We start from the raw sequence: 16,168 nt of genomic DNA, 5'->3' as shown, positions 1-16,168 counted from the left end.
CTGCTCTGGTTGCTCTGCCTTTTTTCAGGGTTGGGCCCATCTTGGTTTTCCTAAAAGATTTGCTGTATACTTACACTATTGCATGTTTCTTTTTCTACAGCCAACATCTTGTACATGGCAAGCCAAGAAATGATGAAGGTGGTGGAGAGAGACAGTACAACCATAAAACAAAATTTAAAGAAGGTAACTATTTAAGCCTCAGAGTTTTCACAGGAAGCCCACAGGCATGAGGAGATGATACATCCAGTTATATTTGTGCAAAGCCAGAATTTCTGGAGGCTTGATTCTGCCTTTTGGGGAGTGTCATTCCATATAATTTGGAGAAGGGGTCACTGGTCCTTAAAATGTCTTGATCCACACCTTTGTAATTGTAGCCTTCACCACTATCAGGTGTTCCAAACCATCTGGTATGTTTGCCTTTGTGGAGGACAAACAGCCTGTGTTCTGGTTGAGCCTGAGATGTGGTTCCCAGTGAGGCCTGGGTTCTGATCAGACAGGCAGATGGCCAGCCAGGAAATGAGTGCAGGCTGATGGACCAAATCCCTTGACTTTGCTGCTGAACAGGTCAAGAAGAACATCTCTGTTGTGGGGTGTCAGTTAATACCACAGGGTTCTGCAGGCTCAACTTTTCCATGGCGTCAAAAGATAATAGAGTGGAGTCAGCAAAATTATGGCTCCACAGTTTCAGCCATTGAACTGCAGAGTAAGAGGAATTCCTCAGAGGCTGGAGCTACTGCTCTACAGGTAAATTAATTAATTTCAGGGACCTGTCTCCTGCACTGAACTTTCTTGTCTGTATCAATTTATTGTTGAAAGAGATTTTGTAAAGTTTTTGTCTGGACTGACAGTATTTTCCCAGGCACTTCCCAGGCATGGTTCAGGGGTTGGCACAGGCCAGAAACTGTTCCTAATTGGAGTTCTGGTGTGGTCACCCTGTTTTGGAGGCTGAGATAATTTAATAGTCTGGCCATGGTCAGACAATTCCAGATGGCTCATGAGCCAGAAAACTGTCACATTTAATAAACTTCTATTGGGGTAGCCTCTGTGTGAGTAGATAATCAGTATAACATATTATTCTACTGTGTCCCCTTCCTTCCCTCCATTTTTTTGTATCATCCCTGCCTTTTTACTGGAAGAATGATTCCACCACTTTGCACTGGCAGAGATTTTCGTCAGAGAATGGAATTTTCTGGGACAGAGGTCTTCTGTAAAATTACTTTGTGCCTTTTAAGTAGATATGGTACAAAGTTCATTTCATAAATCAGTCTTTCTTTTTTTGGCTAAAAATAGATATATTTTTTTTTTTGTTTATCCCATTTGCCTTCTCTGCACTTTGAAAGGTATGTTCATATTTTAGAGGACTTGAAATAGCACACATGAACAAGGATCCCTACACTGCACCTGGTGTGCCTAGGCTTTCACATTTTTGCTGCAGAACACTCAAAGTTCTCCTTTGAGTGAATGGAGAATCTCTGTGAAAAGACTGAGAGGCTGATCTTGGAGACTGCAAATATTCCCACTGTCTTAAACAAAACTCTTCATGGCTTGATCCAAAGCCCAGTGAATTTAAGGAAAGTGGTTGATTTTACTGAGTACCAGGGAGCTGGAGGGTCTGCCTGTTCCCTTGAGGGAAGGGGAGCCACGGGTGACCCCACACAGGCAGTGCCCTCCCTCACCAAGCACGATCCAGTCCCACAGCACCTGAGGAGAGTACAGAAACAGGGTCCTTCGACTGTCCCAGACAAGGGAAAATAATGAACCAGGTCCAGTGTCTCTTCAGAGAATCCAGTCAGGATCAAAAGGGTACGGGGCCAGAGACAGGAGTGGAGACAAGGCTACAACATGGGTCCAAAGTCCACCCAGGAGGGACTGCCAAAGACATGAGGTAAGGCAAGGTGCAAGGTGGGAGCCATCCAGGCAGCAAACTGTATAAGGTGGATCCAGTGTCAATCTATGACTCAGGGCGAGGGCTGGAGGCAGATACTCTACAGTGTAGCCTGAGAGACAGAGACCAAAGGTGAAGGACAGAGCTGGAGACCCTGGAGCCGTAGGCAGGGATTGTGGGTCAGGTGCCAGGCGAGGCTGGTAGGGTTATTAGTGCCCTGAAGCTGAGGGTGAGACTGCAGGTCACCCTGCTAGCCAGGATGCAAAAGCAGAGTGTGCAGAAGCAGGACTTCAGGTGCTCATGAAAATGTTAAATCACAAGCACACTTGTGATTGTTGTGCTTGAAGTTAAGCATAAAAGTTTCATTGGGTGGGGATGGTGGTGGTGGTGACAATCAGCTGCAGCTCCAGTGACTTCAGGTAGTCTATCAGATGCCTCACATTACAAAAAATACTGATTTTGTGTGCTGAATAAAGGCCCATAGCCAACAGTAAGAGTTTGCAGGTGTCCAAGTCTGCTCCATCTGTGCTTTTGTTGACTCTGTCAAGCTAAGCATGGCCTTGGCAGGCTGGAACTGTTTTAAACCTGTGTTAACTTTCTTTTATTGATTCTTCTATGTCCTCATACTTTTAAAGTGGCAAACATACTCAAGAAAACAAAAAGCTGAAGCGCGCTTATAAGAGTTGGCAAACTGAAGAAAAAGTAGGTCTAAAAATGCTTCTCTTTTTCATCTCCTAGTAATTTCTGGGAATGTAAGAATTAAGGGAAAAATTTTGAATTGGCATCACGTTAAACTTGAAGAGTATTGACAATAAAAATGGGCTTAACTTATAAAGGTTGGAAGTTTATGAAAACAGGAACTATAGTCCAAGTTGCTATAGAACTGGCAAGCTGTTACTTCAAAAAAATTTATACTGTTTAGTAGTCACTGTGATCATATGGTAAAAGCCAATCTTAACACCTGACTTTGCCAGCTGCTGTGGAATAGAACAGTTATTTCTGGATCTTGTTTGCATTCTGTGATCTGAAGAAGGAGGAAGAAGAGACACAAAATTATTCCAATCTTTCCATACCAGGTTTAACTATAATTGTTACTAGTTAGGGACTAGGAGAAATTTTATCACCAGACTCCAGATTCTTAGTCTAACAATGCTAATTGCTTGGATTTATGTTGAAAGAATGGGAGCTGGAATATTGTTTGGATAATGAAGTGAGTTTTTTCACTTATAATCTTCTAAAGTCAGAAGTTGTGCACATTAAATAGCAGTGGAACTGTAGGAGGAGGATGGAGACCTGTCTTCTAACAAAGTAATATATGATAGAGCCTTTAAAATATTGTCTGTAAAACTACTTGTCTGGATCAAGCAGTATGTGAATGTACAGGAATTTGAGCTTCATATTTCAGTGACATGGGGGTTGTGATAAACCACAAAATCCAAACAAATAAGGTAGGGAATACTGACATAAGATTTGCTTTGGTGGTTAATTATTAGCTTTTAGATCGTGTCTAAGGCAGCTGAGCTATGTTCTTTCACTGTAATAACACCAGCTCCCTTTCCTAACAGAAACTGGAGGCAAAGATACTACTGAACTAGAGGAAGTTTATTCTAATTCCTGCACAAAAGGAAGTGGGTGTAATTTTGTGTTCTTAAAAGATGGATCAGCACTGAGCATCATGGAGCTCTTACAAATAGAATTAAAAAAAAAAAAACAACTTTAAAGGAACAGGAAAATGGATATGTTGGGCATTCACTAGCATGCCTGGAATGGACAATATTTTCATATAGAGGCTCTCTACAGCACTTAACTTGTTATTGTCTGCATCATGCCCCATTCATTTCTCTATTTTCTGTCAAATAAGCTTATAAACCTGTTATAATAAGTAAATCCTTCTATAAATCAGGAAGATATTGCACAAAAGGGTAAAACTAGGGTGCTTACAGAGGAAAGTCACTAAAAAATCACCCCTCAGAGTTTATATTTATTGAGATATATCTGGTCCATTACTCCATATGTAATACACAGTAGTCCTATTTTGAAGTGTAGAATCTGCTCCAAAGTCCAACTAAATCAATAGAAGAACTTCCACAGGCTTCAGGAATTCTTGAATCAGTGAATTTTCTGCAGTGGATCATAATTTCTTAAGACAATAAACCATCTCCTCCAACTGAAAATCATGATTCTTTTGGTTAGCATTTTAAACCAAAAAAGGTTTATATGCTCCTTGAGTTTAGTTTTACCAGTGGTTTGGTGTACAAGTTACATTGATTACATAAGGAAAAAGACAGGAAATATCTGAAAGAGAGATACAAAGATCAAAAAAGAAAACCTTTTATCTCAGAAGAAATGTATAAACTGGAAGTTTATGGACACGTTAACCTATTTTCACTAAGTTTGTGGAAATCTGTATAGTGAGTGGCTTATAACCACCCATATATAGATGGTTAGATGGGGAAGAAATTCAGTTTTGTAAAAATTAAATGAACGAAATACATGTTTACTATTTCATGCTTATTTCAATGATGTATTTAGAATTTGAAGTCATGCAAGTTTATATCACACCAGTAATTCCAAAGAAAATGTCTTCTCCAAGATTATCAACTAAACAGTGGCATGCAGAGTTTTAGAATAAAAGCTGAAGAATTTTTTCCTTTCCACAGAGAAGAGCTAGGTTTTTATTTTGAAAAATTGTCTTTGTTAGAGAAATTTTTTAAAACTGAGCAACCAAGAACTATTTTGACCGCTGAGGCAGCTGTTTTGATGTTGCCCAGTTTTTGGTCAACAGTGTTTTTGTTTGAGTCTCTGTAGACATCCACGGGGGGTTAGTAATTATTCCCAGTGAGAGGAGCATGATCTGAAGATATGTGCTTAAAAGAATACTACAAATACTTTGCCTGCCCACAGCCTGAGTGAGGTGCTTGCCTACATTTGTGAAAAACTTTCCAAACGCTCTTTCTGAATAGGTACTAAGTGCTCTCTCAAGCCAAGAACACCCCTTTTTATGTCTGGTCTCACATCCAGTTTGGTTTGCGCTCCCTGGAGGTGCAGAGTTGAAGCCAGGGAAGCTGCACATATGCTTGGGGATTTTGGTGCCCCTGTCATTTAACCACAAGAACAGCCTTCTCCTTGAAGTGCCCAGAATGCCTAATCAGAGACTGTCAGCTTCTCTCCTTGATGGAAGAGAATCCCAGTGAGCGTTTAAAAGTCCAGTATACCACAGTGTACTTACCTGTGATATTTCACTTGTTCTGTAACTGATCTCCTGTTACCATCGTTCATGCTGTGTGGTGTTCTAGTAAAGAAGCAATGACATTTTTGAGGTGAGTATAAGGTGTGTGCTGCACACAGTAAGCACTGACAGCAATATTTCCCCAGCCTTCTGTAGAATATTTAAAAGTAGAATATTTACTGCACCATACTTACCTTCTGCTGTGCACAGCAATGCACAGCATTGCCCTTGACAGTCAGATGCTGATCCTGCTGTTGCAAGAGAGATCTGACTGATTCACCTTAGATAAAGTCCCACTGAATGTAGATGGTGTCGGGCTAATACTCAGAGGGAAATACTGTTTGCAGTAAATATGGTTGGAAGAATCTAGCCCAGTAATAGTATTGCTTAAATGGTGGTTTCAGGTCTGTTTGTTTTTATTTTGGTATTTATACAGACTTGACTTCTGAAATATTCATGTCCCTGACACATCTAAATATATACCCTCGAAATGCTTTTAAGTCTTTAAAGTGACATAGATAATATAAATAAGTTAATCACCCTGATTTGTTGATAAATCCTGTGCATCCCTTTTTAAAAGCACAGTTTTACTTTACATTGAGTTTGACCCATCATTATCTGTGAGAAAGTGGAAATAAAAGTGGCCTCACATGATCTCATGGTTCTACGTGCAGAGCAGCTGGTAGCATTGCTAACAAACTGCAACAGAGTTAAAGAGAAACCCTTTTCCCTTTGTCAATTTACCAAGTTTCAACACTGACAAAGGCAAGAAAACAGTATGTAGGACACCATGCCTGACACCGGGGAGAGGAGTAACACACCTTAAATCATATGCGAAGTACCCACTGCATCAGGCCATGTCGCAAGGTTTGCATCTTAATTTCTCCAATAGCAAAATGTTTCTCCACCCCATTTCTAGATGGAAAAGGGAGTTTTGTTTTTTATTTCTGTTGGTTTAACAAAACTGACCACCATCCTTATGTTAAATAAAATCACCACAAATACTTGGACTACCCATTACACCTTTACTGCAAGCCCTACAGGGCAGTGTTTAAAAAGAGCATTGTGTACCCCAGATTGTCAACTGCCTCTTCTCAAAACAGTCCAACTGAAAATGTTTGGTTTTGCACAGCCCTTGGAAAGTTACGAAAAACCAGTTCTGGTAAAACAAGCTGAGAAGCAAGTTCTAAGACCTTGCCATCAAACTGGCTGATCTAAACCAGGATAGTGAGGGGAGGGAGACGGTGTCTTGAAGAGCCAGATCCCAAAGCATTTAGGGCTTCCTAGGGCAATGCCAGCTCTTTGAATTCCCATTAGTAAAGCCAAAGTACAACTAAAGCAAATTAAAAAAAAAAAAAAAAGCGTGTCCCAAACCAGTGTGTTCCCATGGCGTTTATCCTATTCTTTTAGCAGGATAAGGTGGAGACACTTTCATAATTCCAGAGAAGCTAGGTCATTTTCTATAAACCCTGATTGAAACTAATTCTGGGCTAATGCCTTTTAAACTAGTTTTCATCCAAGAACAAATGAATCTATTTGCTGGTTACTGTTGATAGATGTCACCCAGAGAGAAACTGCTGTGGCAACCAGTGAATGCATGTGGGAGTAATGCTGATAAAATGTCAGTGTATCAGAGACAAGGATTTCAGCAAGGACACTGGTGCAGTCCCGCTATTGCACCCGTGCTGCTCGTTTATATCCACAGAGATCAGACCTTCGCTCTTTGCCATCAGCTGGAGTGGTGCCTGGCCATGTAATAAGATCCTAAAGTTTTTATAACATGTAACGAATTCCAGAGAGATAGAAGAAACTCAATATTTTTTAACTTTTTTGATTTCTTTTTCAGTGCTGCTCTATGACAGTTACAGAAGAGGCATAAAAGAAATCTCTCTGTAATTTATACTTTTGTGAATTGTCATACATACTATAACAAGTGCCAATGGAGTCAACTGCAGGAAATCTTTATTATTTTCTTAGAAACTCTTTAAAATGTAAACATCCTGTTGATACAAATCTCAGATTCTTCTGATGTTTACTTAGCAGCTGCCATCATTGTGCAGTGTCAGAGTACACACACCATATTACAGGGTACGAGGCTGAACCCTACTCAGACGTGTTTTTTAAGAAGCTAAGGCTGAACATACCTCTGAACCATTTAATGGAAATCAACTTGCAACAATACTACTGTTATTTTAAAACTATTTGAAATTTAGAAATTGCATAACTATTTCAAACATGGTATTGAAATAACCAGCAAAGACAGCCCACATCCCCTTTACTCTGCTCTCATCAGATCCTGAAAGAGGACATGTTTCAGTCACTCACAGCAAGCAGGATATTACATCAGGAATCATAAAGTCTTTCTCATGTCCAGTGGAAGCTGCCATTTCCCTTCTGAGTCAGGAATACCTGGAAGTCTCAGCATTCAATATTGCAAAAGAATAAAAATAATCCTCTTGCCCTCATGGCAGAAAAGTTAAAAAAAATGCAAATATTGAAAAGTTTAAGCCCGTAAGAAAATAGAAAGAACCTTTTATTTATTGTTTTGCAAATCTGTTTATTTTTAAGCTAGTCTCATTATTTTGGGGGCCTGACTCACCATTTCTGAATGCTTAGACTGGCAGCAGCTTTCCATGGCTGGTGCATTGGTTGTGCTGACTCAGAATGTCTTTACAGCCATGCACCGTCCACAGGAAAATATGCACTTTATAGATTCATGCAAACCATAAAGCGCATGCCAGTGTTCCCTACAATTGATAGAGATCCCATGTGCCTCTGGTTACACATGGTTCATTAATTATACCTGCCTGCCTGCTGCAATAGCAAAGCTCCTGATGTGAAAATGGAGATGAGAAGATTTAGATTCTGGAAAGTTTTGTTTAAATATGTCTGAAATTATTCTGTCTTAATATATTAGGAAAGTTGGTGATATTCTAAAGTCTGTATATTTCATGTCTCTATCTGACAAAGAGCAGACACATTTTGTCATTCAAAGGGAGACCCTCAACTCCACAAATGGCAGTCAAGTAGCTGTCAGGTTTCATAGGCCAACATCTGGATCACTGAAAATTTGAACCTTGATTGCAGTCCTGCTCTTTTGCATAAACCATTAATAAGGAAGCATTTTAAAAACAATTCTGAATTCTGTTGGCAGTTAAGAAACACATTAAAGTTTTGGATGTGCAGGCATAGGCACACAGACAATGCCTGCACACCAACATCTGCACATGAAATGAACAGACAAAATAACTGTAACATCAAATCATGACCCCCAGGTCTCCTGTTTTAAAACTGTTCTTACTTAGTTGGTCATAACATACCCAAACTTTAGTTGCATATATGACACAAGTGTCTGTCCTACCTTGACTGTTTTTATTTCAGTGGAAAGGATTCTACAATATATACAAATAAGGCTCAGGGGAAAATGCATTGTTTTCTCGTGTTAACAATTCCTGGCTTGGAGAAGGAGTCCATGTGTTAACTAACATGGCTAGATATTTATGTATGGGCACCTGAACTGTGCTTTATGAGTACACTTGTAGGAATCTAAAGGTGCAGCAGGCATTAGAGATGCAGGTGACCCCAGTAGAGTCAACAGAAATCCATTGAAGAAATCAAGGTGGAATTTGGTCCTTAAATGTAGACCTCTGGTTCAGTTTTGGGCACTGTGAAATATCCCCACCTGGCCTCCAGCTGTTTTGCCAGAAAGTTGTGAGTCTCTTATAAATTAACCTGCCGTACCTGCCAGTCTCATGCAGGTGCCTCAGATATCTAGAGCATCTCACACGGCAGTAGGTCCCCACACTTTGGCAATTGAGTTCTTAGTGGAACCTGAGGTGCAGCTTCACTCACCTTAAAATAAACACTTGCTCTGTCAGCTGAATAGCTTTCTAAGCACTGATGCCTTTATTGAGCCCATCTTTCTGACTCTGTACTGTATTTAGATGTTTTTATGCTGAACTGAACCTGACACTAGGAATAACTGATAGTCTTAGAGATGTTTGAGGAGCAGCACTGGGAATAGAGGTTCTATAAAAAGCAGCCAGGGTTAGAATTCAGACTCAGAATGGGATGGAGAAACCAGAAGACTAAAATTTGGACTTTGCATGGCAAGTATGTGGGACTAGAAGAAAAAGCAGAGTAGAAACCAGAAATGATGAGGTAAGGAAGATAGACCTGAAATAATGAGCCAAAGGGGGTTTAGAGCAGTCTTGAGACCAGAAAAGGACAAGACAAAAGAAGTCATATTTGGAGAGAGTGGACAAATGACTGGACAGCAAGGCCAGTAGTTGGTAAATATTCTACCCTTTTTTGCTGGTAATGGAACCTAAATTTCCAAAATCTTATTGCTTCTGTTCTCATCAAGTGCCATTGGCAATGTTTGCCTTAAGAATAGGAACAGCACAATAGAAGAGAACTGTAGAGATAAATAGTAACTAGTGATGACCTGGTGTTCCCAGTGTAGGCGTCTCAGAGCATTATTACTTTACCCAACAGTTGTCTGGTCCCATGGACTGAATGTCCACTGCTGACTTGAGCTCATTAAGTTTGATCCTGCAGAGCATTTTTCAATTGAAAGGAGTTCATACACTCTGAGACCCTCCACAGTGTGAACCACAGTACTGTAAATCTGGACAATCTTGGCATTTGCTTCAAAAACACATTACATATTCAAACTAGATCACTGATTTCTGTGCTGGACACCTCCAGTGTGACACCCAGCAGGAAAGTGTCCCATGTTCCTCTGGCCAGAAAGTGACAGTGCTATTTCTTTTAATTACACCATGACCTTAAGGGACAGAGGCCTAAAGCAGCAAATCTAGAGGTGCTGACACTGTTGACAAGACATGTAGGTGCCACATGTAAAACGCCTGGGTTTTGGTTTACCTCCTCGAAGCCTGGTAGTCTGTGTACACAAGCTTTGCTAAAACCAGTTGACATTGCATTACCAAGCGTTTCACAGTTAGGGAGCACCAGTCTCATTTCAGATGCCTTCTCTGTATCCTTTCAGAGCTGCTTTCATTTTCCTTTTTCCTCTTTCATTAACCAAAGGAGCTGTGTAATGAAGAACACAGGATTAAGAACTTCTGCCTTATCTGTGGTGGAAGGGGTAAAATGCCTGTTGAAAAAAAAGAGGGAATTGTATGAAATGAAAGGGAATAACTTCATGGTAAAGGCATGTAAATTTCACATCCAAGAATGGGCTCTTGGTGAAGTCATTAATATTTTTCATAGATGGCCACAGTTTGTTCTCACTTTTCTGAGTATCTCATTTAAGACCTTGAAATGTGTGTTGCAGACAGATAGACAGTGTTTCAGAGCACCTGCAAGTGCAGTCCAGGAATGCTGTCCTTTGAGTATAGTCAATTCTGTGTAATGCTGCACACACTGGAAAACCAGCTTGAGGTGTTTCAGACTACACTACATGCTTTCAAATTAATATGTGTAGTTTTACATTAATTTCTGTGCTCCTCACCTGCAAAATGGAGATAAAAATGGCCACTAAGGTGTTGCAAAACTAAATTAATAAATGTGAGCATGCAGATCCTGTAGTGATGTGTGCCAGAGGAATGCAGAGCATAAAGAAAATAAATTCTGTCTGTAAACCATGAAATATGTAGTAAATAAATCCTCAGACCACACACAGAATTTAAAACGAAAAATACTATCAAATAGCAGCTCATCAGCTGAACATCATCCTGTCAGTGGATTGAATGAGTCAAGGATCCTTTGGATCATGCAGTGAAAGATTAAACTGTAATGCAAATATACCAGAGGCAAGCTAAGAATGCACATAAATCTTCTATTTAGGCATTTCCAAATCTGTGAGTTCTCAAGTTTACAACCTTACCTGGAGAACAGCCCGTTTCACAGTCCATGCAGACTAAGCCAAGTATTTTATCCACCTTTGTAACTGTAAATAGCTTTTCATCTTTTTGTTAATGATCATTATGTAATAGACTCTGCAACTGGCCTTTCAAAAAACCTAATGAATTCAAGGACTACTCAAACTGGAGTTGCTCCATTGCTTTTTTTCCCTTCGTTTCACAATCTTTATTTTTGTATCTGTTGGTAACAGAGCCCAGGGTTAAATGTAATTCAGTCAGATGGTTGGCTTCCAAAAGGCCTGAAAGCAGCTGGCCATTTTACATTGGCTTTTTTGAAGAGCTTTTGCTAGTGTGACATCCTGTGATGGATGAATCAAAGGCAAGATCAAAAGAAATTTTCTGCTAAAGCAAATGACACACCTTGTTTCCAGCAATTAGTGAGTGACAAAGGAAACCAATAATGTTTGCTAACATGGGATACGTAGAAGTTTAACTTGGGTTGGTGTCTGTGCAACTGAGATGTTTTGGATACAGCCCATAGTCAGTAATGTACAAGATTTGGATAAACTTCAACAAGAGAAAAGTAAGTTAGACAAAAACCTGTAATATTTTGTGAAATGCAGTCTGGGCTCTTAGCCTGCCTCTACCCCGGTGGGTCCCTTTATTTGTATTCCACATACAAAAATTATGAAATTGAAGATTTTTGTGATGAAAGGAAAACTTCTTGTCCTCTGATTTATGTTAGTAATGCTCAATTTTTCACTGAAGTACAGAAATGAAATATGAAACAAATGAGAGTAATGGAATTGGGCCAAGCTGTGTGTGTGATGTGTTGAGCAATCAGCATCCTTCTGGTACCTGCATTCAAACATTTTAATATGAGGACTGCTTGTCATTAATCTTGTTCTTGTATAGTCTTAAATCCATAGTTTTTTACTCTCTCCCAGACAACCACTTTCCCCTCAGATATTTTATAGAAATTGAAAAACATAGCTATAGCATGCAAAGTTGACATGAAAATGGGGGGAAGTGGTGACTTGGGAAAATGTGACATTTAGTGTTTCTAACAGAGAGAAAAGACACTTCACTGAATATGATATTTGCCTGGAATTTATGACTTTTGCATTTAGGTGGACCCTGTAGCCCCTGCTTCATGTATGTCATCCACCAAGGTTATTATTTGGGCAAGATGAAAACACAATGGACTTTGGCAGAATTTTAGTTCCACATTAGGACCCAAACTAAAGTTGCCCATCAATCTCTGGGAGGTGCCTTCACTCCACACAGGCAACATTTCACAAAGACAGGACAAAAAGCTGGGGTTTTCAGCCTGGAAAAGAAACCTTAGAGCACCTTCCAGTACCTAAAGGGGGGCTGTAAGAAAAAGGAGGACAAACTTTAGCAGGGCCTGTTGTGATAGAACAAGGGGCAATCATTTTAAACTGGAAGAGGATCAATTCAGACTAGACACAGGGAAGAAGTTTTTTACAATGAGGGTGGTGAGACACTGGCACAGGTTGCCCAGAGAAGTTGAGGATGCCCCATCCCTGGAAACAGTCAGGGTCAGGTTGCATGGGGCTTTGAGCAACCTGATAGAGGTGAAGATGTCCCTGGTCATTGCTTTTGGTTAAATAGTTAGAAAGCTAGCACAGAAAGGAGCTAACAGCTTAGGAAAAACAGCAGCTGGGCTGGTTAGGGGTGGACTCCATGGACAACTACATGTTTTGATCCATAATAAGAAATTTCTTAAGGCAGCCAGGCTTCCCTCAGTAGATCTCTGGTTTCAGAATTAAGTCTGTTCCATGTTCTCCAGTTTCACAGATGAGAAAACTGAGTCATAGAGCATTTAATTGTCTTCATTATAACTGCAGACTTGGAAGCAACCAAGAACTACCAATTTGCTATCCCTCATGGTATATCTTGGGACTTGAAGTATCACTTATTATCTGTTGGTTGCTCCACCAGTAAACTTTGCAAATTAATTATTTACTATGCTTTGATTTCTAGCTGATTTTTTACTATGGAACTGGAGACAGCTGGTGTCCACAGCACTACTACGATGAGATCAAAATGGATTTTCCAGATGGGGACATTCGGCTTTGTGAGAAGGGGCTCCGCCACGCCTTTGTGCTGGATGCCAGCAAGGAGATGGCTGCCATGATCACAGACTGGCTACAGGATGATCTGACCAAATTATAAGCATGGATTCAGTGATTAACAAGAAAACGATGTAATTATTTTGTGAACGTGTAATTTTTTTTGTGAGAGAGTCTGTCCTATTTTTTTTCAGTTTATTATAGATTATGGCTTGTTTTCTATTGAGATATTTTAGAGGAAGTTAAAGAGAAACTGGCTGGTCCAAAGTATAGTTTTATTGATTCGGTGCGGGTGTAGTTTTGTCCTGTGTCTTCAGGACTCTGCAGGACTTGGCAAAAGGTGGAATATTTATTGTCTGCTAGGGCTCTAGACAACACTGGTACAATTGTACCTGAGTTATACCACCTCGTTCACCTGGTGGAGAACTGTCAGGGATGTGGAGGATTCTGACAATGGATCCTGGTATGCTGTGAAAGACCTGGCCCTCTCTGTGTGTCTTATCCATCCATGTAAACCAAGTGCATGACAGGCAGAACAGCCCAAGGCCCCTGGGCAACCCTGACATTGTCTCCTCAGGGTCAGATGGTGTTGGTGGTCAGTCCAAGGTCATGCTGAGTTCAGGATGAGTACAAAGGAGATGTGTAGAGGAGATGTGCAGTTTCTCCTATTTTCACAAGGGGTTTAGGGTGCCTCCCAGGACTCCACAGGGTATTAAAAATGCCATAAGGTAACTGCGGCTGCTCAGCCAGGGAATACATAAGGAGCTCTTGTCTGGAACGTGGCCAAATGTTTCATTTTTCAATTGACTGTAGAGACTGGAAAGGACACTGATCAAAAGTGCCAGTATTAAAAGGTTAAAATGGATTGCAGAATCCATGTATAACAACTTCTAGGTGGCTTAGCTCTCCTAATGAAGTCCATGAGAACAGTGCTTGCTCAGCAGCTTTAAAGAATTAAACCAGTTTTAATGCATGTCTAAATTTCAGGTTTTTGCTCTAAAGACTGAAGTATGAAATTTTCTGCCAAGCCACAAATTAGATAAATTCACCATCAGAAAATATCTGTTACTGTGCCACGGCTGCACCCGTGACATGACATGAAATGTTAATGTTGAGAGCCAGACCCTTGCACATTGCTGACAAGTTCACTGTTCCTCACAGTTGTTCATCCCTCTCCTTTACAAATAGCAAAAAAAAAAGAAAAAAACATCCTACCAGTTGTGATAACAGAAGAAGTTACAGGCAACAGCTAGAAATGAAAACAATGCAAGTAAGGGGATCAGAGCCAAGTGTAATCAGGAAAAGCTTTCTAGCCATGAACCTGTGAAATAGTCTCCCTGCAGAGTTCACAGAGACATTTATAAATAAGCAAAACACTACAGAGTATAGTCAGGGGAGATCCTGCCCTTGCAAACAGATGAATTTAAATGAGGCACTGGGTATCTACTTTACATGATTTATTAACAGTTTTGATGTGGTACTGGTGAGAATGATTCTGGAGAATATTCTCGGTGATGCAGAAAGATTAATTAGTCACTTACTTTTCTTACACAATTATACACACACCTTACACTGCTCTCTAAACCCCCCCTGAACCTTTCACTGATATTTAGAGCAACCTGTGATAGAGCTCAGTTTCTGGATATTTTGGACAAGTTTTCAAACCTGCAGACTGACAGTGGATTTAAGTGACCTTCTTTGTATCAGAAACTGGTTTGGCTTTTGGGACTAGCCACTGGATTTTCCGATTACACTGACACGTGATGAAATGGTACAGATAAGTGAGGCAGAAATGTTGAGACCACAGTTGCAGCAGCGTGAGGAAGAACTGGGCAGATTCAAAGTGAAGGGTCTGTGCCCATGCAACTAGTTCTGTTTATTGGAGAGTCATGGACTTTCCTTCTTTCTACAGGTCCATTTTCAGTCATAATCCTTGTTCTCACTTTAGAAATCCATAGTTGTCTGTGTCTGTGTGTGTTTGAATAGCCCCCAGATGCTGGCATCATTCCTGTTGATGGCCTTGGGGCAGATGCTCCATGCATCTGTTGGCCAAGGTGCTCCCTGGGACAGAGCCAGGGGACACGTTCACATATGTGGAGATATATAAATGTACACACACACACACATATATATACATGTGCGCGTTTGTATGTCAGCAACATAAAAACTACAGTTCACTTGGTTGTTTTGTTTTACACATTGATCTGGTTGAACAAAACATGTTCTTCAAAATGTATGGAACCAAGGAATCGAGCAAGGACTTGGTGGAAGTTCAGCTGTTGTAGTGGATCTCCTGAGACCAGACGAAATCTTGTATTAACCAAAGATGATAAGTAACTATTAAAGCCTGGGAACTGAAGCACCTACAAGAAGCAGTTGTTTACAGTGCATTATTCGTATACTTTGTATGAGGAATTAATTTAGCAATACTTGTACTTGACTTGTGTATGCCTTTTATACAATTGTTAATCCATTATAATAAATCCTACTGACTGCATTAAGACCTAATCTGGGACTAGGTCTGGTCAATGATGACCAGATCTACTGCAGGAGAATGCCTTACAATTTTCTTAAATGAATTTTCTCTAATATTATCAAAACCATATTGATTCAATTGCTACCTTCCTCTTAGGAGCTGTTACTGTAAGGCTAAGATCTGACAATTTGCTGCTCTATTCATTGCAAGAACGCATGGGTCTAGTTTCCACAGCTGTATTTCCTAAGAGAAGCAGATCCCACACAATGAGAATCCGTCTTCTCTGAAGCCTGTGGTGTTCACTGTCACCCCAGGCAAAGAGTGTCAAAAGTGCTTGTGGTCCAAATGTGCCAACTTACCATGAAAACACAGTGTGGTCTTGCCTATTTTAGACTACTTAAGAGTTCTTGAGAAACCTATCACAAGTATATTGACTGTATGCTGTAGCACCTAATCTCTGTCTTTCACATCTGTGCTTAATTCTCACCACACAAGTAACCCTTGCTAGTTCAATGACTTTGACTCATGTGCAAGTGTTTTGCTAGATCGATACCTTTTATTAAAAGTACACAACTCCAATAACAAAAATAAAGACATTTATGGTAAAATGTAACTTGATTCTTTGTTTTGATAACTTGCTTAGTCCTAGTTCAC

The 16,168-nt window shown here is 40.2% G+C and overlaps 1 protein-coding gene across 2 annotated transcripts in view; it reads left to right on the top strand.

Annotated features, from left to right (window-relative positions):
• Positions 1–16,127, top strand: part of LDAH (lipid droplet associated hydrolase) — a 114,880-nt gene extending 98,753 nt beyond the window's left edge. For both annotated transcript variants that reach the window (XM_027641044.1, XM_027641043.1), the window contains exons 6-7: positions 101–183; positions 12,950–16,127. In XM_027641044.1, the coding sequence (XP_027496845.1) occupies positions 101–183; positions 12,950–13,141 (275 nt within the window). In that variant the 3' untranslated portion in view covers positions 13,142–16,127. The remainder of the gene's footprint in view (positions 1–100; positions 184–12,949) is intronic.
• Positions 16,128–16,168: the final 41 nt, after the last annotated feature.

The sequence above is a fragment of the Corapipo altera genome, unplaced genomic scaffold, assembly GCF_003945725.1.
Source record: "Corapipo altera isolate COAL_440 unplaced genomic scaffold, ASM394572v1 46, whole genome shotgun sequence".
Taxonomy (NCBI): domain Eukaryota; kingdom Metazoa; phylum Chordata; class Aves; order Passeriformes; family Pipridae; genus Corapipo; species Corapipo altera.
This window is presented reverse-complemented; position numbering and strand designations above follow the sequence as displayed.